The sequence below is a fragment of the Camelina sativa genome, chromosome 20 (genome assembly GCF_030686135.1).
Source record: "Camelina sativa cultivar CO46 ecotype springtype chromosome 20, ASM3068613v1".
NCBI classification, from domain to species: domain Eukaryota; kingdom Viridiplantae; phylum Streptophyta; class Magnoliopsida; order Brassicales; family Brassicaceae; genus Camelina; species Camelina sativa.
The window spans coordinates 3,691,638-3,717,526 of record NC_141899.1 but is presented as its reverse complement, the minus strand read 5'-3'; the positions used below and the strand labels follow the sequence as shown (position 1 = coordinate 3,717,526).

The 25,889-nt window shown below is 36.4% G+C and overlaps 5 protein-coding genes and 1 pseudogene across 5 annotated transcripts; 4 read left to right on the top strand and 2 right to left on the bottom strand.

Moving 5' to 3' along the window:
• Positions 1 to 14: 14 nt before the first annotated feature.
• On the top strand, positions 15 to 1,735 carry LOC104769167 (uncharacterized). Its single transcript, XM_010493315.3, has 6 exons — positions 15 to 204; positions 303 to 357; positions 680 to 730; positions 949 to 1,040; positions 1,134 to 1,211; positions 1,357 to 1,735. Exons 1-6 carry the CDS (start codon positions 149 to 151, stop codon positions 1,505 to 1,507), a joined length of 483 nt encoding a protein of 160 aa, XP_010491617.1. The 5' UTR covers positions 15 to 148; the 3' UTR covers positions 1,508 to 1,735.
• Positions 1,736 to 2,190: 455 nt separating this feature from the next.
• Positions 2,191 to 4,729, bottom strand: LOC104769166 (putative pectinesterase/pectinesterase inhibitor 51). Its single transcript, XM_010493314.3, has 2 exons — positions 3,254 to 4,729; positions 2,191 to 3,053 (listed from the first exon to the last, which is right to left on the bottom strand). The coding sequence occupies exons 1-2, from the start codon at positions 4,320 to 4,322 to the stop codon at positions 2,368 to 2,370; spliced, it is 1,755 nt and encodes a 584-aa protein (XP_010491616.1). The 5' UTR covers positions 4,323 to 4,729; the 3' UTR covers positions 2,191 to 2,367.
• Positions 4,730 to 7,434: 2,705 nt separating this feature from the next.
• Positions 7,435 to 9,651, bottom strand: LOC104769165 (putative pectinesterase/pectinesterase inhibitor 51). The gene is made up of 2 exons (XM_010493313.3): positions 8,534 to 9,651; positions 7,435 to 8,292 (listed from the first exon to the last, which is right to left on the bottom strand). The coding sequence occupies exons 1-2, from the start codon at positions 9,450 to 9,452 to the stop codon at positions 7,607 to 7,609; spliced, it is 1,605 nt and encodes a 534-aa protein (XP_010491615.1). The 5' UTR covers positions 9,453 to 9,651; the 3' UTR covers positions 7,435 to 7,606.
• A 4,582-nt stretch (positions 9,652 to 14,233) lies between these two features.
• LOC104769164 (transcription factor HEC3 pseudogene) lies at positions 14,234 to 15,326 on the top strand (annotated as a pseudogene).
• A 1,299-nt stretch (positions 15,327 to 16,625) lies between these two features.
• On the top strand, positions 16,626 to 19,454 carry LOC104769163 (histone acetyltransferase of the MYST family 2). The gene is made up of 9 exons (XM_010493311.3): positions 16,626 to 17,033; positions 17,336 to 17,424; positions 17,528 to 17,587; positions 17,671 to 17,880; positions 18,130 to 18,198; positions 18,406 to 18,567; positions 18,652 to 18,745; positions 18,831 to 18,973; positions 19,079 to 19,454. Exons 1-9 carry the CDS (start codon positions 16,730 to 16,732, stop codon positions 19,280 to 19,282), a joined length of 1,335 nt encoding a protein of 444 aa, XP_010491613.1. The 5' UTR covers positions 16,626 to 16,729; the 3' UTR covers positions 19,283 to 19,454.
• A 3,009-nt stretch (positions 19,455 to 22,463) lies between these two features.
• Positions 22,464 to 25,814, top strand: LOC104769162 (beta-D-xylosidase 3-like). Its single transcript, XM_010493308.3, has 6 exons — positions 22,464 to 23,156; positions 23,350 to 23,637; positions 23,853 to 24,022; positions 24,111 to 24,559; positions 24,643 to 25,053; positions 25,144 to 25,814. The coding sequence occupies exons 1-6, from the start codon at positions 22,722 to 22,724 to the stop codon at positions 25,728 to 25,730; spliced, it is 2,340 nt and encodes a 779-aa protein (XP_010491610.1). The 5' UTR covers positions 22,464 to 22,721; the 3' UTR covers positions 25,731 to 25,814.
• The last annotated feature ends 75 nt before the right edge of the window (positions 25,815 to 25,889 follow it).

Sequence of the window (25,889 nt, the reverse complement as noted above, 5' to 3'; positions counted from 1 at the left end):
TTCAGAACAAAATTAGTCTTAAAGAAACAGTAATGTATACGAATGGGCCAAAAGCCCAAGCCCATCAATTAGTTACGTTCACACATTTGTCTCTCTTGTCCTCCTTTAGGGTTCTCCTCTCTCCGAACACTTCTCCGACGCAAAAACAATGACGAAGTTCAGGAAGCTCGGCCGGCCGGCGGGTCACCGTATGTCCATGCTCAGGTTTCGTATTCATCTTGAATCTTTCCTTTTGCCTACTTCAAGCTTTCGTTTTCGGTATTAGAAGTTTTGAAATGATGGTTTCAACTCTTGTTTATCAGGACTATGGTTTCTCAGTTAGTGAAGCACGAGCGTATAGAGACCACTGTCGCCAAGGTATTGTATTGACTCTATTTCTCCCATTTTCCAGATTTCTACTGTTTGGTTAAGGTTTATAGGATCTGCCATTTCCCCCATTGAACTCAATTTCACCAGATTGTTTTGTCTGTTTTGTGATAAAGTATACTCTTTTATAGTAAATTTCGATTCTTGAAGTAATGTATTCACTGTGATACTTGTGTTGGTAGTGTTAAGTGATTGCGTATATATATATATATATATATATATATGTTTACTCTTCGATTTTTACTTCATCAAGTTAATTGCACATACTAGTTTTGGTTGAAAGAAGCAATAAGAAACCATTGCCTTTGTGCAGGCTAAAGAGGTTCGTCGTCTTGCTGATAATATGGTTCAACTCGGCAAAGAGGTAACATCTTTTTCATCCCACTAGTTGTCTAGTTGTATCTAGTGAACATCATTTCTTCAGTTGGAAATGTATTCGTATGTTTTATATATTGTGTTACAAAGGATTTAGCTTTTGAGCCATACTAAGTTCTTGTCATTTCTAATCTACACTATGTGGTATGTAGAGGATATAGGTCGTCGCTAGATATGATAATTTCTTCTTGGTGGTAAAATTTGTAGGGTTCACTCGCTGCAGCGAGGCGAGCAGCTGGTTTTGTGAGAGGAGATGATGTCCTTCACAAGATTTTCACAGAATTGGCATATAGATACAAGTGATTTTTTTTTTCAAACTCTATTGGCATCATTTTAACTGTCATTACATAAGCTCTTTGTCTAACCATTGGGATAAATTTAATTTGTTACAGAGATAGAGCTGGTGGATACACAAGAATGCTCCGTACCCGCATACGAGTTGGTGACGCTGCTCCAATGGCCTATATCGAGTAAAAACTAATTTCTTTTCTTTTCTCATGCCTTTTAAGAAGTTCATGATTCTATGAGAGATCAAATTAAGTAGTGTGAATGATAGAATGGATTGATATATTTGATAGCTTTCTTGGGAACTAATTTGGTCGATATTTTGGGTAGATTTATTGACAGAGAGAATGAGCTTAGGCAATCGAAACCAGCAACACCTCAACCACCACAACGAGTACCGTTGGACCCATGGGAAAGATCTCGGCTTACCAGACAGTTCGCTCCACCTAAGGAGGAGAAAACCTCTGATTCCGAGCTATAATCTTGGAGTAATCAGCTCCTTTTATCTACCAGTTTTCTTCTTTCTGCCTCGATTGTACTATTCTATATCATTCATCAGTTTTGCCATATGTTTTCAGAGGCAAACAATAAAGCTAGCTTTTTAATTGGTATTGAACATTTAGAATGTAATCTTGAAAGCAACAAGCTAGGAGGAGACTTTTCTTTTTCCACCTACCTATGAACTAAAATTAGTAAAGAAGTTACTCTCTTTTGTCTTGCTTCTGCAAGATTAGTTTTCAGTTTGAGACCAAGGACAGAAGAATTTATGTGCCTAATGCATGTACCCATACCTACTTAACTGTATTTAGGTGAACCACTTAACAGAACCATCAACCCCAATTTGATTTTACAATGAAAACCTACTCTTCTTTGAATTAATTGTGTATCTACCTGCCCTTTACCAGTTTCTGCAACCTCCACTATCCTCCTGACTTTATATCCATTGAGAATTTTGAGATGATGAAATTGATAATGATGACGATGATGTCAACTTCGTTGAAAACTTTTTTGTGGGATGTTGTTTTCGTACAGCAGTTTCTGCTTTAACGTCAAGCAAAACACAACTTGTGATCCTTGTCCATACTCATTTATGATTGTAGCCCAACACGCTATATGTGGAATCATTCGCTACATAGAATTATAAGCTACAACAAAAGAAATCTGTTTCTTTCCAAAGTTCTGCAAATTTATTGTTTGACTTCATCAGTCCTAAAATTCTTAACTTTCAATTGATATGAAATAAAATGCAAAGTCTCAAGTCTGCATTAACTTTCTCAACTAAAGTACAAATATAAGGTTTTCTTTATAAAACATCCCCTAAACCCTTTATAATCTTACGATTCAAGCAGACATGGAAGCCCACTCATCAGCCTGAATAAAGTTAGCCACCGAATACACATGAACATGCTCGTCTGGTATCTCACTGCTCCACGAAACCCTCTGTGACCTATCCGATCCCGGACCCGTATTCTTAGATTCACCGTAATAAAGCGTCTTGAGCGCAAAATCCCCGCTCCACGGTAACCATCCATCAGGAGTGATCAAAGCCTCTAGATTACAGCCTATAAAAACAGTCCTTGAGTAATCTTTCCATGGCCTCCCCAAGAAGTTCTTATGCACCTTAGGATTAGCATTAAACAGCTTCATGTACTCCTCTGTTCCATTAATCAAACAGTTCAAGAACACAAAACCCGTGGACTGTGACGGATCAATCCTTCCTTGTGCAGTGACTGCGTTTTTCTCACCCTTCTCAGGTTTAAGCTGACGCGGTGCAATCAGGATCTCACAGTCTTGGAACACAGCAGCTGAATTGCCAAAGATGAAGTCAACGTTCCCTTGGATACGGCAGTTTTTGTAGAACTGACGAAGACCATGAGCGTAGAGAGTGTCTTGATTCCCAAGAAACTCACAATTCTCGAGCAGAGAGAAATCACTGTCTGATCTAAACGCCACCGCTTGATGAGCATCTGGCCCCGCCGTGTTCTGGAACGTTAAATCACGAGCCATGAATCCATCCCCCACCACTCCTATTAAAAACCAAACATTGTAAGCTATCGCAATTCTGTATTAATTGTAACATCGTGAATCCTTTGACTACATAAAAAAAAGGACACTTTCACGTGCCCAATGCAAACCCACATAATATTTATCTATAAAAATTTGAACTTTCAACTCTTAAAAAATAAAAATGTTTGCTATAAACAGAGTAAAAGTACGAGAAACTCACCGACAGTTGCAGTGTTGTACGTGGTGATCCCAGGCATACCGGCGTTCAAAGAACCTGTAATGACGGTTTTGCCCATACCGTCTCCGATGAACACAACGTTCTTCTTCTCAAACGGAACAATAACGTTCTCCTCGTACACTCCTTCTCTAATCCTTATAACGAACTTACGCATTCCGTTATCCACCGGCGCAGCTTTAACGGCGTCTTGCACCGTCTTGTAACCGCAACTCCCGTCTTTACACACCGTGACGTCTTCTTTTAAACCGGAAGGGAAACCCAAATTGGGCCCTGTACTTGGACCCGAGCCTAAACCCGGCCCAGTCTTATCCCAAAACCCGTCACGTTCTGTTGCCGGGTAGGTCCACGACTTGACCTTGTCTCCGAAGTTATCGTACGAGACCATCATGCTAAGCGCGTTGCTAGTGAGGTGGATAAGTCCGTCCAGAAACGACATCGTTTCGCCCACTTGGCTAGTGTCGTTGACGTACTTGAGCGCTGACCACGAATCGTACTGGTACACTAGAGCAGCGCTCATCCAAGCTCTAGCGTCTTTGATTTTGCCACGTGTCAAAGCTTGGTCCGTCGATTGGGTACGGTACTCGGAGTAAGTGAGGAGCTGGAGACACGTGTTCGCGGCGTTGGTACGGTTAATATTACCTACGGAGGCGTCTACGATGGACTTGATTTTCGATTGGGCGGTTTTGAGGTTTTGGGAAGAGATGGAGATCGCCGAGTGGATGATCTGGATTGGTTTGGGATCCGGAGGGACACGACCCGGTTCGGATAGTGAAGAGACACATTGGTCTGGGTAACGAGTTGCGTTACAAGCGAGACGGATCTGAGCTGAGGGAGACGACGGCGAGGGATTGGCCGGAGGAGTGTCGCCGGAGGGTGATCGGCGGGAACTGTGGTGGCTGTGATGGTGACGGGAGGAGGAGGAAGGGGAAGAGAAGAGGAAGAGAGAGAAGAGAAGGATGAGAATGGTGGACATGGTGATGATTAAGAGAGAGATGCAGCGGATTGGGTGTTTTCTGCGGTGAGGATGATGATGGAGTTTCGAAGAAGCCATTAGAGACGAATGTGTGTATATATATATAAGTATAGGTGAGTGTGTATGGGGAAATTAATTAAATTTGGTAGTATTAAAAAAGGAAATAAAAATAAAATTTAAGATTTGGTGGGAGAGAGAGATGGATTACAAGTCACAGACCATTAGAGAGAGAGTCACGGGCGGTGCATAGTGTAGTGGAACACTATGGGATCATGCGCGCAGAGACGGAGATGAGAGAGAGAGAGATTGGAGTTTTGTGAGTGTCCTTTTTTTTCTTAATTACGATACGGTTATCTTTAAGGAAGATAATGTGATTAAGATTTAGATTGTCCGGTTTGGACTCCGGTTATGTATTGGTTTAGTTAATGTGTTTGGGTATCACACTCACGGTTTGAGCTCTATTGATGTTTTGACTAATTAAGATTTACTACGGTAAAACCTCTATAAATTAATAAATACTATAAATTAATAAATTTTGCTGGTCCTAAATCGGATTAATGTAAAAATTAACAAAATTCGATAAAATAATATGATAATAATTTTTTTGAAATCCTCATATAAAATATGATCCTAATAATATCATAAATTAATAATTATGTAAATTTATATATATGTAGCGATATAATAATGTATGTTTCTCCTAAAATTCATTTCAATAGAACAATTATAATGTTGTATTTCAAACTATAACTATGTCTCTAAAATATTCTATAACATGTCATAAAAATAGTTAAACTTTTTTAAGTTTTCAATTTTTATATATACATCATTTACAATTTGATAATTTGACAGACTATTAATTTGAATTGATACCATTCATAAATTTGAATTTATGTATGTCATGTGTATAAGTCAATTTGTCTATAGTATTTGTAATTAATTGTTAGTAATGTTTTCTAAATATTACAAGTTCAATTCCTAAACCATAAATTTTACAACATTCAAAAATCTAATCTTATTTTGCTAAAATTATCTCAATTCATAATTTTAAAAAATTTAAACAACTAAAAACATATCTATAAATTAATAATAATTATTTATAGTGTAAATTAATAATTATTAATTTATAAATAAATTAATATTTCTATAAATTAATAAAAAGTTTTGGTCCCAACATTATTAATTTATAGAGGTTTTACTGTATATTGGTTTATTTGATTTTTTCTCAGAACCGTATAAAATTCTTAAAAGTTGATGGTTTGGTAAGAATTTGTGGATTATCACTCTCATCTGAATGTGTGTACACAGCTAAAACATATGGGAAACACATGAAACAAAGGATCAACAATAGCCAATATATATTAGATAAAACAACCGATAGGCAAAAATGTTTATGGATGCGAGGTAAGCTGAAAGTTAAAACTCTGAAATCATAAGCAGTACTCCCACAATGTTTTATCTCCAAACCTCCCAAACTGTAATCTCCGTGCCTCGGCGATCTGCATTAAAGAGGGACATAGATGTTTTTCTCACTTATATAGAAAGAAAAAGAAAAATTCCGTTAAGAGGAAGAACAAAACCCCTGAAGAGACAGCACAGAGAAGAAGCGTGTCCATCAAAGCCATCATCAATTGATAAAAGCATCATCCAAATCCAAAACCTGTAAAAGAACAAAACAACAAGTTAGAAACCAAACCCTAGAAAAAAACAAGCAAGAGTGAAAATTCAATGATCGATTCAAATAAAAACAAGGAGAGACTAGAATGTCACCACCAACGTAACAACCGATTGAAGATACAGTAATAGAGAGAGGAACAAAGCCCTTGAAGACGTAGCACAGACAAGAAGTGTGTCCATCAAAGCCATCATTCATTAATTGAGTAAACCTTCATGGCATCATCCAAAACATGGAAAAAAAAACAGAACAACAAGTTAGAAACCAAACCCTAGAAAAAGATAAACAAGTGAAAATTCGATGATCAATAAAAATAAAAATCATAGATAATTTTAGTCGTTTAAAAACGAACAAGCGAAGAAACTGTAAAATATAGAGAAGAAGGAAGAAGAAGGAAAAAAATAGTGAGGAAGATGTTTGGTTAATCTGCTGTTCAACTGAACAACACAAGCTTCAACAAGAATTGGTAAGCAACTTTCACCCGGTCCTTATTGTATCCTTTGAAACTATTCCTCCTGGTGGTTGTTTTAAGAATCAAAGAAGATATTTGTCTGCGATGGGTAATTGATGATTAGCAACATGACTAGCACTTTCATAACTAGTTTCCTTGGGGCTAGAGAAGTAGCCATGTTCTTTTTATCTGAGTAGTTAGGTTTAAGCTCGATGAAGTCTTTTGTTGGGATACAAACAATGTCCCACATCTGAAGATTAGAAAATAATGTTCTAATATATAAGCCAAGACCAACTCCAATTAGTATGATGCCTTTTGGGAAGGAGCCCAATAAGAAATCCGTGCGGGCTTTGCCACCTGGGCCCAAAGCGGACAATATCATACTAATAAAGGGAGTTGGCTTGGATTTGGAAAGCCCAACAATTGGTATCAAAACCTAGGTCGAAAAGTGGACCTAGGGAAGTGGGTGTGGGCTCTGTGCACTGTGTGGGAGGGATCTCTCAAAAAGATAACATGATGAAAGGTGTCTCAAGAATACTTCAGGAATAAGGGGGTACTGAAGCCTAGGTACATGGGTTTCGCTGAAGGGGAAGCCAAAGTATCATAGTACATAGTTTGAGGGGAGGTTTGTTGAGATTAGAAATAATGTTATAATATATAAGCCAATACCAACTCCAATTATTATGAGGCCTTTTGAGAAGGAGCTCAATAAAAAATCCGTGCGGGCTTTGCCACCTGGGCCCAAAGCGAACAATATCATACTAATAAGGGGAGTTGGCTTGGGCTTAGAAAGCCTAACATCTTTATATACCTACCATAAGCTTCTGCTTCTTGTTTGGCGAAACTAAAAAAAATTGGGTTTGTTAGCTAGTATTACACATACTAGTGTAGTTCTGGTTGAAAGAAGCAATAAGGAAACATTGGCTTTTGCAGGCTAAAGAGGTTCGTAGTCTTGCTGATAATATGGTTCAACTCGGCAAAGAGGTACCATCTTTTCATCACTTTAGTTGTATCTAGTGAATATCATTTCTTCAATTGGAAGTGTATTTGAAGAAAACGAAAAGTTGTTCTTGCCAAAGTTTGAAACTTCATTGTCTTATACTTCATTAGTCCTAAAATTCTGAACTTTCAGTTGATATCAGTTGATATGAGTCATATGACATAAATTCTCAACTAAAGTACAATGATAATATATTTTTTATAAAACATCCCCTAAACCCTTTATAATCTTAAGATTCAATTAGATATGGAAGCCCACTCATCAGCCTGAATAAAGTTAGCCACCGAATACACATGAACATGCTCGTCTGGTATCTCACTGCTCCACGGAACCCTTTGTGACCTATCCGATCCCGGACCAGTGTTGTTAGATTCACCATAATAAAGCGTCTTGAGCGCAAAATCACCGCTCCATGGTAACCATCCATCAGGAGTGATCAAAGCCTCAAGATTACAGCCTATAAACACAGTCCTTGAGTAATCTTTCCATGGCCTCCCCAAGTAGTTCTTATGCACCTTAGGATTAGCCTTAAACAGCTTCATGTACTCCTCTGTTCCGTTAATCAAACAGTTCAAGAACACAAAACCCGTGGACTGTAACGGGTCGTTTCTCCCTTGAGCAGTGACTGCGTTTTTCTCGCCTTCCTCGGGTTTAAGCTGACGCGGTGCAATCAGGATCTCACAGTCTTGGAAGACAGCAGCTGAATTGCCAAAGATGAAGTCAACGTTCCCTTGGATACGGCAGTTTTTGTAGAACTGACGAAGACCATGAACGTAGAGAGTGTCTTGATTCCCAAGAAACTCACAATTCTCGAGCAGAGACAAATCACTGTCTGATCTAAACGCCACCGCTTGATGAGTATCTGGTCCCGCCGTGTTCTGGAACGTTACATCACGAGCCATGAAACCATCCCCTACCACTCCTATAAGGATATACAAAGCAACATTGTAAGCTATAACAATTCTGTATTACTTGTAACATCGTGGATCATCCTTTGACTCTATAAGAAAAAAGTATTCTTTCACGTGCCCAATGCAAACCCATATCACTTGTTAAACTTTTCACGTGCCCAATGCCCAATACATAATATTTATCTATAAAAATATGAACTTTGAAAAAATTATGTTTGCTTTAAACAAAATGTAAAAGTACGAGAAACTCACCGACAGTTGCAGTGTTGTACGTAGTGATCCCAGGCATACCGGCGTTCAAAGAACCTGTAATGACCGTTTTGCCCATACCGTCTCCGATGAACACAACGTTCTTCTTCTCAAACGGAATAATAACGTTCTCCTTGTACACTCCTTCTCTAATCCGTATAACGAACTTACGCATTCCGTTTTCAACCGGCGCAGCTTTAACGGCGTCTTGCACCGTCTTGTAATCGCATTTCCCGTCTTTACACACCGTCACGTCTTCTTTTAAACCGGAAGGGAAACCCAATTTAGGACCCGAGCCCAAACCCGGCCCAGTCTTCTCCCAAAACCCGTCGCGTTCGGTTGCCGGGTGAGTCCACGACTTGACCTTGTCTCCGAAGTTATCGTACGAAACCATCATGCTAAGGGCGTTGCTGGTGACGTTGATAAGTCCGTCGAGAAACGACATGGTTTCGCGGACTTGGCTCGTGTCGTTGACGTACTTGAGCTGTGACCACGAATCGTACTGGTACACTAGAGCAGCGCTCATCCAAGCTCGAGCGTCTTTGATTTTGCCACGTGTCAAAGCTTGGTCCGTCGATTGGATACGGTGCTCGGAGTAAGTGAGAAGCTGGAGACACGTGTTCGCGGCTTTGGTACGGTTAAGATTCCCTACGGAGGAGTCTAGGATAGACTTCATTTTCGATTGGGCGGTTTTGAGGTTTTGGGAAGAGATCGAGATCGCTGAGTGGATGATCTGGATTGGTTTGGGATTCGGAGGGACACGACCCGGTTCGGATAGTGAAGAGACGCATTGGTCTGGGTAACGAGTTGCGTTACAAGCGAGACGGACCAAACTTTGACGGGATTTGTGGTGGTGACGGGAAGAGGAGGTGGGAGCGGAGAAGAGGAAGAGAGAGAAGAGAAGGATGAGGATGGTGGACATGGTGATGATTGTTTTCTGCGGTGAGGATGATGATGGAGCTTCGAATGTGTGTATATATATATATAAGTATAGGTTTGTGTTTGTGGGGAAATTAATTAAGATTTTCTTTAATTACGGTTCTCTTTAGGGAAGATAATGTGATCTTTGACTAATAAAGATTTACTATATTGGTTTATTTAATTTTCTTCTACTTAATCTCAAATTGTTGATTTAATTTTCGGATTATAGCTAAGCAAATTCCATATAGTAAATCTTAGGATAAGTTTTTTAGAGATTAAAATTAAATGTTGATTTGGTTAGGTGTTATCATCTACATACAGGTGTTCGCAAACACTATAAATCACCCACTCACCAGTCTCAATTATATGTTTTCCTGCAATTATTTATGTATATGTATATCTAAACATAATTAATCCAAAAGATTTTTTTTTTCTAAAGTTAGCAGAAATACCCCAAATTTAGGTTTACCAAGGGAGTAAACATTCCAAATTCATCTAGCACTGTTCTAGAACCTTCCTAAGCTAATATTCCCTATGTATCACAATAGATGATGTTTTAAGATTTTTACATGAATTAAGAAAAACATTTAATGTTTAACAATAAATATATTATTTGATTATAATAACATATTTTTATAATTATTAATTAATAGTATTTCATCAAACTTTTAAATTCTTATTTAATGATTCCTTAAATTTACAATTTCTTAACATTAATTGATAAAAATATACAGAAAATCAATCTTTGTGATACAAGAAAAAAATACTAAAAAATCATCATTTATGATATAGAAGGAGTACTTTGTTTGTTTTGGAATTTTTTTACTCAATGAATTTTGATGGTCTTTTTCTGGAAAACAAAATTGGAAGCTTATCTTCTTATTTTCCCACAAAAGAAATAAAATCTGCTTATTTATATAAATAAGATTTGACTTACTTAGTGCTTATGTAATAAATTGTTTATTGAAGATTTGTATTGGTTTTGTACTTGCTGTAATCTAATGAAAGATACTGGAAGGAAAAAACAAAATATGCTAGACTTTTGTTGCGGCCCATATTAACAGTGCAAAATTTTGGGCTCATATCAGCCCACGAAGATGGAAGCTGCACCTTTGCTAATTTACAAAAATCACTATATTATGGCTTTAGTTTTGCAAGCCAAAAACTATAATCTAAAATCTATTTAAAATTCAACAATCAGCCTAAGCAAAAGTTGCAACCTTAGGGCAAGTCGAGGGGATATAATTATACGTTTGTCTAAAATACATATTGGTAATCGCATTCTTCCAGGACAAAAAGAGAATCACATTTGGTTGAATGAATTAACGATCCAAGCATCAATTTCATTTATATATGTTTTTCTAATTTTTGTAAAATTGTACATGCATATCAAACTTGATAAGTTTATAATTTTCAGTTTTGTTTTCTTCTTTTATTTTTTAAGATGATGATGAATGAATGCAATTCTGGATTGGCTCTATGCATTAATATGGTTGTTCTTTTGCGGAGTACAATTAATCCAATAACACTAGATTTATCAAGATTTTAGATAATTTTTTACAAATCCACAACCAATAACACCAAATTTTTAAAGAGTTTTAAAAAGTCTTGATTGAATAACAACATATTTTACATAACTTTTAAAGTCATTAAAATTTTTTCTAAATCTTAAACCAATAACCCCCTAAGACGAGTGGGGATCACATGCCCCTAATTATAAGCATAATAAGTAAATTTGAAATGTGATCATCTATATATATTTGGTGAAAAAATCATTTAGATTGGTGAAATTGTTCTTTACTTGAAAAAAAAAAATGTTGTTCAATTCTCCACTGACGAGGGTATACAACTACCCCTCATCATGCTCCTCTCATAAACCTGCGAGAAGGTAGTCCGATCCTTCTATAGACAAGTTTTGAAATTTGACAATCGAAAATGGTGGTCAACGGATGCCGGAAAAAAATATGTCCATCCGTTATCAATTTCTAAAATCAATCTAACAAAACAAATACAAACATAGATAAGTGACTTATAGTTGAGTCTATTTAATTTGTATTGTTTTTGTTAATTGACTCTGCATAGTCGAGTATGTCGCTAATTAAATACGGCCTTATGCGTGCGTATGTATGGATACTGAAAACTCGTTAATACTTACCGTTAATCCTAGAAAATGGAGTCAATTTCGTAAGTTTATTTTTTCAAAAACAAAAGAGAAATAAATATAAAGTGAAAAACTCATTAAAGAGTTTTCCATATCATTAACACTTTCGGACCAAACAAGAGACTTCTTCACTTTCTCCACAGCATCTGCCCATGCCTTGTAATCACTTTTTGAGACTTTTAGATCCTCTCAAGAGAAAAGTAAAAAAAAAAAAAAAAAGTTTTAGGTTTTTACTAGCTTAATGAACAAACTTTTAATCAAATTACCAGTATTATAATGCGCATTATCTACGTACTCTCGTACTAATTAGAAATCAATTAATTACAACCCTCGTCTAGCTTTCTTTTTCTTAACTAGCTTGATCATAACCAATTTCAACTTTTATTTACGGATGAATCTACGTCGGTGGCTAGTTAATATATATATGACCAAACTTAACCGGTGAAGTTCGATAATGCTAAAGTGATATATATCACTAAACTACAAAGTGTTCAAATTTAGAAGATACAATACTGAGTTTTTTGTTGTTTGTTCCTCTCCATGGTGGAAGCAGAAAGAGGAAACCCAAAAAGAGAAGTCGCTGTAAGAGACCAGACTCTGATGAAATAATGAGGGTGTGGGTCTTTGGGACTCGTAACACACAAAGTAATGTTGTATCGCTATTAAGTATAATCAAAAGGAAGAAGAAGCACAATTGCTGAAAAATATATATATATATATATATATATATATATATATATAAATAAATAAAGATTGTTATTCAATGTTTTTTTTTTATGTACCCGGTAATTTGGATGAAAATAATGGAGATTGTCAGATTTTATGATTCAATCTTCCTCGGAAAATGTTGCATATTTATTTCACTCACTCACGTGTAGATGTACTATATACATTCACATTAGATTTATCTTGTTAGGGTTTACAGTTACACTTTATATACAGACGAGAAAGGGACCGTTTTGAGCTGTATTCTAAAGTTAGTTTACTGATATGTAAATTAATTTGCTAGAAAGACATGCTTCAGTGATCAATCAACTGCATTCAAGTTTCCTTTATTTATTTAGGTGATCTGGTCCATTACTCGATCCAAGTTTAGGAACTAGCTGTCCAAGATGAAAGATTTAATTTGCAAAATGTTTTAAATAGACTATAAAACTCTTAACTTTTATGACCAAAATGCCATTATAAAAGAATAAAGAATTGTTAACTTCTTAAACCATATATATCACACGAGCTTGACGATTGTAAATTGCAAGTTTACAACATGCATGTGGGTACAAATGCGTATTTTATATACTTATATCGACTCAAATTTCAAAAACTTTTGAGTGTATACAAGTGGATGTTCATGTTACATGTATATGTAGTTGGCAGTTGGCTGGCTTTAATAAGAATAATATACAAGGAACAATGGATTAATACCAAAGAGGGAAAACCTATCATGCATGATTACAGACTGCATGCGCAATTTGTATGACTATAATACAGACCAAATCATAACATATATGCAAAAATACAGTTCTATGTCTTATATGTGTACATACATGTAGATGTATTTATACATTGCTTTTGAGATGAGATATATGACATAAGAAACTTGTCACATTAAATAAGAACCGTCTGATTAATTTGATAAACCGATATAACGAATATAAATCTGCCTCTTTTGAAGTCTCATGAATGTTTCGTGTATTTTACGGATTTATGTTTGTTATATACACTTATATACAAGCGTAGTTACGTAGATGTAAACTAATTTGAAAATAAAAGCAGAATTCTTTTCATGGAAAATGATATATTCACCACCGTCTTATATATAACGAGTCACGACGATGATTCACGTCTTTCTTATTTACGACAATCATGGATAACACCCAAATCTTAACGAAGGTGTCCCCATGCGAGTGATTTGATGTGATCCTTTTAAACCTTTAATCACGTCGGAACTTATAGAATAACTTTGTGGAAAATTAAAAGCAAGTTGATCATTTGTATTATAATCATATATAATAAACATTGCGAGTTTCACACACAATTTACATTCAATACTAGACTCCATCGAAGGGGAGAGAGACAAAATCACGACCGTTGATTGGGATATAAGTATAGGATCAACAGGATGTGCTATTTCGTGAAGAGACAAGAGAATGAGAGGAAATTTATCAATATTTCCTATTTTGGTGAATGGGTTTTGTGAAGAGAGGAGATAAAGAGATCGCAAATTGAGAAGTCAGAATAAGAGCACACAAGTGGTGACATCTTTTGTGAATCAAAGAGAAACTCATGTTCATATAAAGTAATTCACATCCTTATAGTAGTTATTACTTTAGTGAAAGCCACTTTCTCGATCTACCCTAAATTCAAGTCTCGGTACTGTAAGAGAGGAAAACCCTAGCCAACTCTATATTATCTCATTAGTTAGAGCTCAAAAACAAAAAAATAACAAAAAAAATCTTCTGTTCAATTATGAAAACTAAGATATGTAAACATTTTCGAGCAGATGGAGAATATGAATATCTTATTCTACTAAAAACAATATAGTTTTTTTTGGTAACGACTAGTGACGTCCACTTATTGAAAAGAAACATATAAATACAATTTTTATTTTTTTATTTCCCGAACCAAAATCCTTATTGCATCACCAACCTAACCCCTCATCATATGATCACCTTTCTTTTTTCCTTTAAAATACATGCTCTCTCTCTCGGTCACACACACACATATGCCTCGAGCTCGCCCCAGGCATTAAAATCTTCACAAATCAAACAAACATAAAGTATGAATAATAATTATAATAATATGAACCCATCTCTCTACCAAAATTACACTTGGAACAACATCATCAACAGCAGCAACAACAAGAATGAGCACCATCATCATCAACATCATAATGATCCAATCGGTATGGTCATGGACCAACACGCCCACCTCCATATCTTCAACCCTTTCTCTTCTTCCCATTTCACTCCCCTCTCATCTTCCCTCGCAACCACCACTCTTTTCTCCGGAAATCAAGGAGACGATGACGAAGACGAAGAAGAGCCTCTAGAAGAACTCGATGCTATGAAGGAGATGATGTACAAGATCGCAGCCATGCAGCCGGTCGACATAGACCCAGCAAGCGTCAAGAAACCCAAACGCCGTAACGTCAGGATCTCCGACGACCCTCAGAGCGTGGCTGCTAGACACCGCCGTGAGAGAATCAGTGAGAGGATCAGAATTCTCCAGAGACTAGTGCCAGGTGGCACCAAGATGGATACAGCTTCAATGCTCGACGAAGCTATACGCTATGTTAAGTTCTTGAAACGGCAGATCCGGCTACTCAATAATAATCCAGCTGGAAATCCTCCTCCCCTGCCGCAAGATCAAGCTTCTCAGGCGGTGACAACGACGTCATGGATTTCGCGGCCATCACCGCCAAATTTTGGCGGTGGGGAAGGAGGAGGAGGGGAATTGATCTAATCAAGGTGACATTTCCATTAATAGTAACTAAATTATGCTATAAAGTGTGCGTAATGGTGCAATTATGGAAAGTGTTTATATATATTAAAATGGATACGAAATAAGGGTTTGTTAGGATATATAATATATTGTTGTTGACCGAGAAAAGGATGTGGAATAATCATAACGGTTAGCTTGAGTTGTGTACCACCATATAATTAATATTGTCATCATTTTCGTATATATATATAAAATTCATAATAAGTTCTTGATTTGTAGTTTGGTTGTATACAAGTTTTGGCCGGGCATTTTTCGGGAATAAGAACCATGACGCCATGAAAGAACCCTATTTAAATAGTGTTATCATTACTGTGGACTTTTGTCTTTGTATACTCACATCGTATATATTTGTATTCTATTGTATATTTTAGAATTTAGATATATAATATGTTTTCATCTTGCGTACAGATATCTCACATTTGAACGTTTATGTAATAATCATGATTACATAAAATATATACACATATTATATATATCAAGTACAAAAAATAGAAATGGGTATGAAGAAAATATTCGATTACCACTAAAAAAACCTAACAACTAATAGTCTATAGCCAATTAGACTTTTGTGAAATATCTAAAGACGTACTATTGTATTAGTAATACTAATCTAGTATTGATAAAAACGTTTATCATAATGAAACTAACGATTTGCATAAACGATATACTATTTTGTTATCAAATCAAAAACTCATGTCTAAATTTACCGATATATATATATATATATATATATATATATACATCTAATCGTATAAGCCAAAGAAGGAGCATGCATATGGGTACATTTATATAGAGGATGGTGCAGACTGCAGAGAGAAAAATGTACTTGCTCGTTTGTCTTCGAATTAATGAAGATGGGAGTCCAATTAAAACAGTTGCAATCTCTTTTTACCTTCCCAATAATAAAAAGAAAACCTATGACAACAAACAAAGCATTAAAAAAAAAAAACTTTGCTCCACACTTGTTGGTAAAAAAAAACTCAGAAAGTAGCAGAGAGACACACTAAATCTATGCTCTTTGTTTACTACACTTCGATATTTTCGCTGACTTTTGTGTCTCCTCAGTCCTCACATACATAGGGTTTTAATGAAAAGACACAACGAACTGTCAGTGAGATTCAATGAAACTTATATCCATTTTGCTAACGAAATCATTTAATATCTTTGCTTTTGTTTCGTGTCAACATAGTTATATAGATTCATAGCCAAGCTAGAGACCGCTAGAGATAAATACAAGAACTTAAACGTCTAAATTAGCTCAAACAGCCATCACTATAATTCGTATCTTTTTGAGATATAATTCGATTTAATACAAAGAGAGTTCAATAATGATTCAAGATAGTTCTTACATGATCAACAAATTTACCTAACTAAAATAACAGTGATCAGTTTGATAAACTAAAGAATATATAGGGACTCGGCTAAAAAGATGTTCACAACCTTAAATATCAATAATCTATTTCTCGGCCTGTAAAGGAAGGCCCAAGTTGCGTGAAAAGTAACATCTGATGGGCCTAATTTATTTCGAGTGTCCGTTTTGATCTCTCTAGTTTCTCTCTCCTCTTAACTCGTATGAGAGAGAAAGCCCACCCGGTAATCTCCGACCCGACCGAGAAATGGGATCGTCAGCAAATACAGAAACTAACGGCACCGGACCGCCACCTTCGTCGTCGAATCAAAAGCCTCCGGCTACGAACGGCGGTGATTCGTCTCATCCTTCTCCGTTAGCTTCTGATCAGGCGATCGTAGTGTCTGATCCGTCGAAGAAGAGGAAAATGGGAATGCTTCCTCTCGAGGTTGGTACTCGCGTGATGTGTCGGTGGAGAGACGGGAAACACCATCCCGTGAAAGTAATTGAGCGCCGGAGGATACAAAACGGCGGTCCGAATGATTACGAGTATTACGTTCATTACACTGAGTGTACGTCGTTTAACTCCCCCATCACGTTTCGTTCTAGGGTTTTCAATTTTGGTTGATTTGTAATGTTTAACTTCAAAAAGGTGGAATTTTTTGTCTAGGGTTTATAATGTAGTAAGTTAAATTTCGAACCTTTATCTATTGGATCACTAGAATTGGGCTGTGTGAGATTTTTTGAGAAGGAGATTAAGTTCTGCATTGAGTAAAGTGATTATAAAGTCGGTGGTTGTTAAATCTTATGATGGAATCATCAATATGTATGTTTTGAGTGTTTGATTTTAGTAATTTGTTTTCTGAAACTGCAGTTAATAGGAGACTGGATGAATGGATTCATCTGGATCAACTAGACCTTGACTCGGTAGAGTGTGCTGTAGATGAAAAAGTGGAAGACAAGGTGCTTTCTTTAGTTTTTTTTTGTGTTGTTAGTTGCATAATTCTCCGTAAGTTTTCTATTCTACGTTTAGCACTGAGCAGAGAATTATGTCTTTGGTTTCTAGGTAACGAGCTTGAAGATGACACGCCACCAGAAGAGGAAGATTGATGAGACTCATGTAGAGGTGAGTGGTAATTGATGCCTTTTCAAGGCTGGTCTTGGAAACATCAGGCTTAAGTTGATGCGAGATTTTTTTGTGTTATGTAGGGTCATGAGGAGCTGGATGCAGCAAGTTTGCGTGAACATGAAGAGTTCACGAAAGTGAAGAACATAGCAACAATTGAGCTTGGAAAATATGAGATTGAGACTTGGTACTTCTCCCCTTTTCCGCCAGAATACAATGACTGCGTGAAGCTCTTTTTTTGTGAGTTTTGCCTGAACTTCATGAAACGCAAAGAACAGCTTCAAAGACATATGGTTAGCAACTGTTTTTCTTTATCTTTGAAGTCAGCATCATAATTAAAATTCCACTGCGAGGTTCAATATTTTTGGTTTCACACCCGTTTTCTCTGTTATTGGCATTCCAGTTTCAATTCTGAAGATAGTAGCCAACTTTTTAGATTCTGTTGAATATTTTCACCGACTTGCATATCTGCATTCACGGTTCAGTAAAGTTGCATTACCATTTTTCCATACTTTTATTTATCTTGTAGCTTTTACCTGCAGAGAAAGTGTGACCTGAAGCACCCTCCTGGTGATGAAATTTATCGAAGTGGTACCTTGTCAATGTTTGAGGTAATATCCCGAGATCTGTGTCTGGTCTTGTTCTTGTTTCAGTGGAAATGATGTTTATATTGTTAACTCTATCGCCTGCTCTTTGTATATATATGGATGCCTATTAGTTATCTCTCATTTGGTTTTGTTGTACATCAACAAGTAAATCTTCACCAAGCAGGAATTTTTTCGTTATCTCTTTTCTCTAACCGTACTCCAATCTTACAGGTTGATGGCAAAAAGAACAAGGTGTTTGCACAGAATCTCTGTTACCTGGCAAAGTTATTTCTTGACCACAAAACTCTTTACTACGACGTTGATTTGTTTCTGTTCTACGTTCTTTGCGAATGTGATGATCGAGGATGCCACATGGTTGGATACTTTTCAAAGGTAATACAGCACATCGTTTACAGATATGTTTGGTTTCCCTTGTCCGGTTTGTTAATAGTAAAACGTAACTTCTACTGGGTACAGGAAAAGCATTCGGAAGAAGCATACAACTTAGCTTGCATTCTAACCCTGCCTCCATATCAAAGAAAAGGCTATGGAAAATTCTTGATAGCCTTTTGTGAGTTCTTTGTCACTGTGACTCTTTTGTTCTTCTCAATCCAATGCGGATAGAAACAATGACCGATTGCCCTTCTGAGTTGCAGCCTATGAACTTTCAAAGAAAGAGGGAAAAGTTGGGACACCGGAAAGACCCTTGTCGGATCTAGGCTTACTAAGCTACAGAGGTTATTGGACTCGTGTTCTATTAGACATCTTAAAAAAACATAAAGGAAACATTTCTATCAAGGTTAGATAGTGTTTCAAAACGTTAGAAATTCTTAGGCTAATCTTGATTTCTGTGATCTAATTAAGGATCTGCCCATCTGTCTCTGTTTCATGTACGATGATGTAGGAGCTGAGTGACATGACAGCGATCAAGGCGGAAGATATATTAAGCACACTTCAGAGCCTAGAACTGATACAGTACAGGAAAGGACAACACGTGATCTGTGCGGGTCCAAAGGTTCTGGACCGACATTTGAAAGCTGCAGGTCGAGGTGGTCTTGATGTAGATGTTAGCAAACTGATTTGGACACCTTACAAGGACCAGAGTTAAGAGTAAAGGCACACTCTTCTTGTCCCATTGGATTGGATTTGACTGTGTAAGTATCTTCGTTATATAAAACGGGTTTTCTCCCTAAAATGTCTGTGCAGTTTTACTTGTATATGTTGAATCGTACTTGGAATGGTGTTTATAAACATCCCTTATAATGGGAAATTTGAAGCAACTTCATGGTTTCATCTTTCTTTTTTTCTTTCTAGTATATGTGACCATTTGGACCTCTAGTTAACTAACATACACAAATATATGCATTTGCGGTTTAAAGTGAAAAATGTTCAGAAGATACATTATTGAAATGTAGCAAACATCATTTGTAACTAGCAATGCAAAACTCATACTATTTTGATGGTGAACAACAAACATGAAAAAAAAAATGAGAAAAGAAAACAAAATATATCATGGAATCAAATATTTTATAAATGGTGTAAACAAAAAATTGCAGTATTGATCAAAATATCAGTTCAGAATTCTGTTTTTTTTTTTTTTAAACAAAATGTTTTAGTTTAAAATACAGTATTTATACAAAATGATGATGTTGATTTGATATTCCACGATAGAAGCCAACTCATTTATGTCTGTATCCTCCAGTTAAAGTCCACATCATCTCATTCATGACCAACGAACCTACACTTTTGATTTTAGGTTTATTGGTGCCAATGTGGTCCAGTTCCATTGTTAACATTTTGTGTATATATTCTCTTCTTTATTGAAACAGTGAAACATATCGTGATACCCAAATAGATTCGTCTTCTTCTTTTGTTAACCTATAGGCTATGAATTAAGTTTGATATATATACAATATGAGTTTATAAAGTAACCATACAGTCAGTCCAATTTTGCGCCAGATTTTGATTAGATGGCCAATCGTTATCAATCTTTAATAATTTTCTTACGTAAATCTAGAGTTTCCAAGTCTTTCGGTTGGTCACACTACTCAATAGATTAAAAGCTCAAAATAGAGTTTTAATTAACCATCATAATGTATGTGTGAAGTGTTGTATATATCGTGGATTTTTAATTCATGGAAACCCCATTAGCTAGATTCTTGAAGTAGAATTATGAGTTTTAAAAGTTATTGTATACTATGTCATTTATAAGATGTTCTCATACGATATATTAGACGACAAAAAAAAAAGTGATTCTATTTTAAAATTTCCGAGTTTGCTATTGAATTAGTATCGTGTTCAAAAAAGGCAGAGATGCTTGCTTATGGGGTGAGATATAGCTGCATGCTTATGGGGTGCATGTGCCTCCGAAATTTTTAAGTTAATTTTGTTTTTATTCAGACTTCAGTGTACTACGAACACACAATCCTAGCATGAACAACTCAGCCGCCCATAGATTATATACTGTTTCGTTGAATTGTATTACAAAATAGAGGAATATTCACAGTTATTAAAAGAAGAAAAAGACATGACACCTAATTTCTTATTCCTTCCATACTACTACCTTTGTTATTTTAGTACGTCGAAAGTAGATTTGCCGTCGACCAATCAAGAGACAGCTATGTATTCTGCATCCAACAGCAACGTTTGCTCAAAATGTCTGCTGATAGCACTGAAAGCCGCAAACCTACTAACGATTCAAAATAATACCCAAAGTAGAAAAACACCTTTCTCGTACATATATACTCTTATTCAAAATAAAAACGAATTATTATAAACGCTAACAGCTGTTCTTTTAACCGATGCATATGTAACCATTTGTGTTTTGATAACTAGCTATGTCTATATTGTCTATGTAACCTCGATATGTCATATCCATATAGATATTTAAAATAATAATCTATGACCAAATCTTCCAAAGTTTTTGCATATAGGTGAAATCGAACTTTATATATTCAAAGATGTTTTGTCCGATCCTAACAATAGTGTACATAAAGTATTGATCACAATGATTGTGAGGCCAGAATATAATTAATCATTATGATGAGAAAATTAGTATCTAACTAAAAGGTGTTTGGTTACTAATTATGCTACTTAACTCAAAAAAGCAATAAGTCGATAGATCAAATAACTATTTACTTGGTTTTGTTAAAGTGAGTCATGAGCATCGCAATGTTGGGGACTTGGAGTGACGGTGTGTCATCCTACTATATTAATTGAGAAGTACAAATATAAAACTAACCTTAAAATGTGTAAAAAATTACATTCAATTGCCATTAGAAAAAAATAATTAAGTTTAATTAACTAATTTAAATAAATATAATTAATTAAAAATAAAAAACACTTACGGATCAAATATTAAAAAATTTAAAAAATAATTTTCTCTCTCTAATAAATTATGGACGAAATTACTAATTATTTTTTTGAAAAAAATATATAAACCAATCAGAATTTTAAAAACTAAGAATTTATATCTAAGTATACAATACAATTATTTTTAATAACTAAATTCGAAGATTTTGTTAAGTTTTCAAATTATGATTCTCCTATCATCTTTATTTTATTTTATTTACAAATTGTTTGGAATTTTCATATAATACTTATAATTTAAAATGCATATTTTTTTCTGCATATGTTGTGATTTGATTTTTTTAAAACGAAGATATATTATTTATTGTATGAAATGTGTGTTTTAATTTCCACATTGGCAGGTTGGTAAAACTAAATTTATATAAATAATAAATTAATAATTTTTATTTACTCACAATTATAATATTAAAATTACTATTTTATATTTCACATAATAATGATGTAAATATAACAACAAACAATATAAAACTGTAATAATACATCAAAAATAAAATACTATAATATTCTAAAATAATTAGTATTCAAATAGACTAATAGATTTACATAACAATTTTAAATAAATATTATCTCAAACAAAATAATTTAAAAAAAACAATAATTTTAATTATTATATTATAATTTTTTTTTAAAATGTTGATCCGTGCTTTAAGCACGGGATATATCCTAGTGCAAATATAAATCTATCAGCCACAACTCAGAAAACAATGAAGGCCGGTTGTAGTTACGTTAGGGGTTACACACAAATTTTGCCATTTATTCTGACTCTTTAATACTTGTTTAGATGGATCACCAAGAAGTAAAAGGCAGTAGCCACAAAAGAAAACAACATGACATAAGTTATATGGACAATAATCACTAAGTTTAATCAAACAAAAAAATATATGTATAGAGACAAGAATTTAGAAAACCGACTATGAAATATGTTTTGGTTAACATAAAGACTATTAACCTTTTTCTAACAGAGAGCAGGAAATGTCATTATTATTCATAGTGACATTTCATCTCGAAGGCTGCAATTTCTATATAAATACAATAATACAGATAAACAGCTTTTTTAAATTGTAATCTTAAAATTAACAATTTGCCAACCAGTGTACCACTTTTGTTAGTATATAACAGTGATCAATAGACAATAACACAAACCAAAAAAAAAAAAACACTCGAGACAAAAAGATACAATGAGTTCTTCTTGGTTAACAAGCCGAAACAGAGCACTCTCCTCTGTTTCCACTCTTCTCCTCTATTTCCTCCTCTGCATCTCCGAGCAATCGAACGCTCAGTCTTCTCCGGTATTCGCCTGTGACGTCACCGGAAACCCTTCTCTAGCCGTACTTGGATTCTGCAACACGGGGTTGAAGATCAAAGCCCGAGTCACCGATCTTGTCGGAAGATTAACGTTGGAGGAGAAAATCGGGTTTTTGGGGAGCAGAGCTGTCGGCGTGAGCCGCCTTGGGATTCCGGATTACAACTGGTGGTCGGAGGCACTTCATGGCGTCTCATACATCGGAGGTGGTAGTGGATTCTCTGGGCAAGTACGTGGCGCCACTAGCTTCCCACAAGTTATACTCACGGCCGCTTCTTTCAATGTGTCTTTGTTCCAAGCCATTGGCAAGGTGAAAGAACTATCTCCTTTTTCATTTTCCTTATTTTTGGGTGTTGTGAAAACTCACTGATTATGCAAATGGAAGATTTTGTTTCTTAAGGCACAAGTAATGATTCTTATATTATTTTGTTTTTTGATGCTTTTAGTCAGGAGTGTTTTCTTGCTTCTCACTGTAATAAATTTTTATCCATGTATGGTTTAAGGTTGTATCGACGGAGGCAAGGGCAATGTACAATGTGGGATCAGCCGGTTTAACGTTTTGGTCACCGAATGTGAACATATTCCGGGACCCAAGATGGGGAAGAGGACAAGAGACTCCAGGCGAGGACCCAACACTCTCGAGCAAATACGCGGTGGCTTATGTTAAAGGTCTTCAGGAGGCTGACGGTGGAGATCCTAACCGTCTCAAAGTCGCCGCTTGTTGCAAACACTACACCGCCTATGACGTTGATAATTGGACAGATGTCCATCGTTTCACTTTCAACGCCGTGGTAAGAAGAGAGAGCTTTTTTGGATTCTTTGAATATTATGGAACTTTTGTTATTGCCTATTGCTAACACCAAATACATTTCAATGTTTTTGGTGTGACCAATAGCTGTGTCACAGCTATTGTCCGTTTTATTGTCCGTTTTTATTGGCCGTTTTTTTCAATATTTTAATGTTTTATTGTTTAGTTGTCCGTTTTTTTCCGTGTTGTGTTGGATAGGTGAACCAACAAGATATGGCTGATACGTTTCAACCACCGTTCAAGAGTTGTGTGGTTGATGGGAATGTGGCTAGTGTCATGTGTTCTTACAACCAAGTTAACGGTAAACCGACATGCGCTGATCCTGATCTGCTTTCTGGTGTGATCCGTGGTCAATGGAAGTTAAACGGGTAAGGGTTGCTTTTTTCTAGTTGTTTAGTTCAATGAATTAAGGGTTTGGTTCCCGTTTATAAAATCAACGGTTTGGTTTTTTGTTAGATACATTGTTTCAGATTGTGATTCAGTAGATGTGTTGTATAGAGACCAACACTATACCAAGACTCCAGAGGAAGCTGTGGCCATATCTATCTTGGCAGGTTTGGATTTAAATTGTGATCATTTCACGCATGAACACGCATTGGAAGCGGTCAAGGCGGGTTTGGTGAACGAAGCAGCTATCGACAATGCGATTTCAAACAATTTCGCCACTTTAATGCGTTTAGGGTTCTTCGATGGAGACCCCAAGAAGCAGCTCTATGGTGATCTTGGTCCTAAAGACGTTTGCACCGCTGAGAACCAAGAACTCGCTAGAGATGCCGCAAGGCAAGGCATTGTCTTGCTTAAGAACTCTGCTGGTTCGCTTCCACTCTCACCTTCCACCATCAAAACGTTAGCCGTGATTGGACCAAACGCCAAAGCCACAGTAACAATGATCGGAAACTACTTCGGTAATTAAATTGATACTAGTGATTATATATTGTCTCGATAAGCTTAACTGTGTGAAACCAACAAGAACGTATTTATCTCTCAGGTGACCCATGCAAGTATACAACACCGTTTCAGGGACTGGCAGAAACGGTGTCGTCTACCTATCAGCCGGGCTGTTCTAACGTGGCGTGCAAGGAACCGGACATAGACTCAGCCGCAGCTCTGGCTGCTTCTGCGGATGCTGTCGTGCTTGTGATGGGCGAAGATCAAACCATTGAGCAGGAGACCCTTGACCGAGTTGACCTGTATCTTCCCGGAAAGCAGCAAGAGCTAGTGACTCAAGTGGCTAAAGCGGCAAAAGGACCTGTGGTGCTAGTCATAATGTCCGGTGGAGGGTTTGACATTACATTCGCCAAGAACGATGAGAAGATCACAAGCATTATGTGGGTCGGATACCCTGGTGAAGCCGGTGGTCTCGCCATTGCTGACGTCATCTTCGGTCGCCATAATCCGAGTAAGCCTTGCTCTGTTTTCTCCAGGTATAAACCGGTTCGGGTTTATTAAATTTTTTTAATAACCGGTAGTTTTTATTTTTTTTGGTTAGGCGGGAGTTTACCGATGACGTGGTATCCGCAATCCTACGTGGAGAAAGTTCCGATGTCAAATATGAACATGAGACCCGACAAACCAAACGGGTATCCGGGTCGGACTTACCGGTTTTACGCCGGAGAAACCGTATACGCCTTCGGAGACACGCTCAGCTACACTAAATTCGACCATAGGCTAATCAAAGCTCCACGACTCGTCTCTCTCAGTCTCGACGAGAGCCACCCTTGCCGATCATCGGAGTGCCAATCACTGGACGCGATCGGACCACATTGTGAGAACGCCGTCGAGGGAGAATCGGGTATCGAGGTTAAACTGAATGTAAAGAACGCTGGAGACAGAGAAGGCAGCCACACGGTGTTTCTGTTTACCACGCCGCCGGCAATACACGGGTCTCCGATTAAGCATCTTCTAGGGTTTGAGAAGGTTCGTCTGAGGAAAAACGAAGAAGCGGTGGTTAGGTTTAAGGTTGATGTGTGTAAGGATCTGAGTGTGGTTGATGAGATCGGAACGAGGAAGATTGCTTTAGGTCATTATCTTCTCCATGTGGGAAGCTTGAAACACTCCTTGAACATTACTGTTTGATCCGATGGATCTTTTTATTTTCAACTGGAAAATATATTATGAAATAAAATGAGATAGGAAATTAAAATTGTTTTAAAAAAAAAATTGTGGTTCACTAGGAAAATAGTAAATATATCATTAATGAAATAAAATGAGATAGCAAATTAAAAATGTTAAAAG

Coding starts and splice junctions, on each gene's coding strand:
- LOC104769167 (XM_010493315.3), top strand. CDS start 149: ATGACGAAGTTCAGGAAGCTCGGCCGGCCGGCGGGTCACCGTATGTCC. Junction 205..302: donor CACCGTATGTCCATGCTCAG/GTTTCGTATTCA, acceptor CTTGTTTATCAG/GACTATGGTTTCTCAGTTAG. Junction 1,212..1,356: donor GCTCCAATGGCCTATATCGA/GTAAAAACTAAT, acceptor TATTTTGGGTAG/ATTTATTGACAGAGAGAATG.
- LOC104769166 (XM_010493314.3), bottom strand. CDS start 4,322: ATGGCTTCTTCGAAACTCCATCATCATCCTCACCGCAGAAAACACCCA. Junction 3,054..3,253: donor GTACAACACTGCAACTGTCG/GTGAGTTTCTCG, acceptor GGTTTTTAATAG/GAGTGGTGGGGGATGGATTC.
- LOC104769165 (XM_010493313.3), bottom strand. CDS start 9,452: ATGTCCACCATCCTCATCCTTCTCTTCTCTCTCTTCCTCTTCTCCGCT. Junction 8,293..8,533: donor GTACAACACTGCAACTGTCG/GTGAGTTTCTCG, acceptor ATATCCTTATAG/GAGTGGTAGGGGATGGTTTC.
- LOC104769163 (XM_010493311.3), top strand. CDS start 16,730: ATGGGATCGTCAGCAAATACAGAAACTAACGGCACCGGACCGCCACCT. Junction 17,588..17,670: donor TTGATGAGACTCATGTAGAG/GTGAGTGGTAAT, acceptor TGTGTTATGTAG/GGTCATGAGGAGCTGGATGC. Junction 18,199..18,405: donor GTACCTTGTCAATGTTTGAG/GTAATATCCCGA, acceptor CCAATCTTACAG/GTTGATGGCAAAAAGAACAA.
- LOC104769162 (XM_010493308.3), top strand. CDS start 22,722: ATGAGTTCTTCTTGGTTAACAAGCCGAAACAGAGCACTCTCCTCTGTT. Junction 24,023..24,110: donor GGTCAATGGAAGTTAAACGG/GTAAGGGTTGCT, acceptor GTTTTTTGTTAG/ATACATTGTTTCAGATTGTG. Junction 25,054..25,143: donor CTTCGGTCGCCATAATCCGA/GTAAGCCTTGCT, acceptor TTTTTTGGTTAG/GCGGGAGTTTACCGATGACG.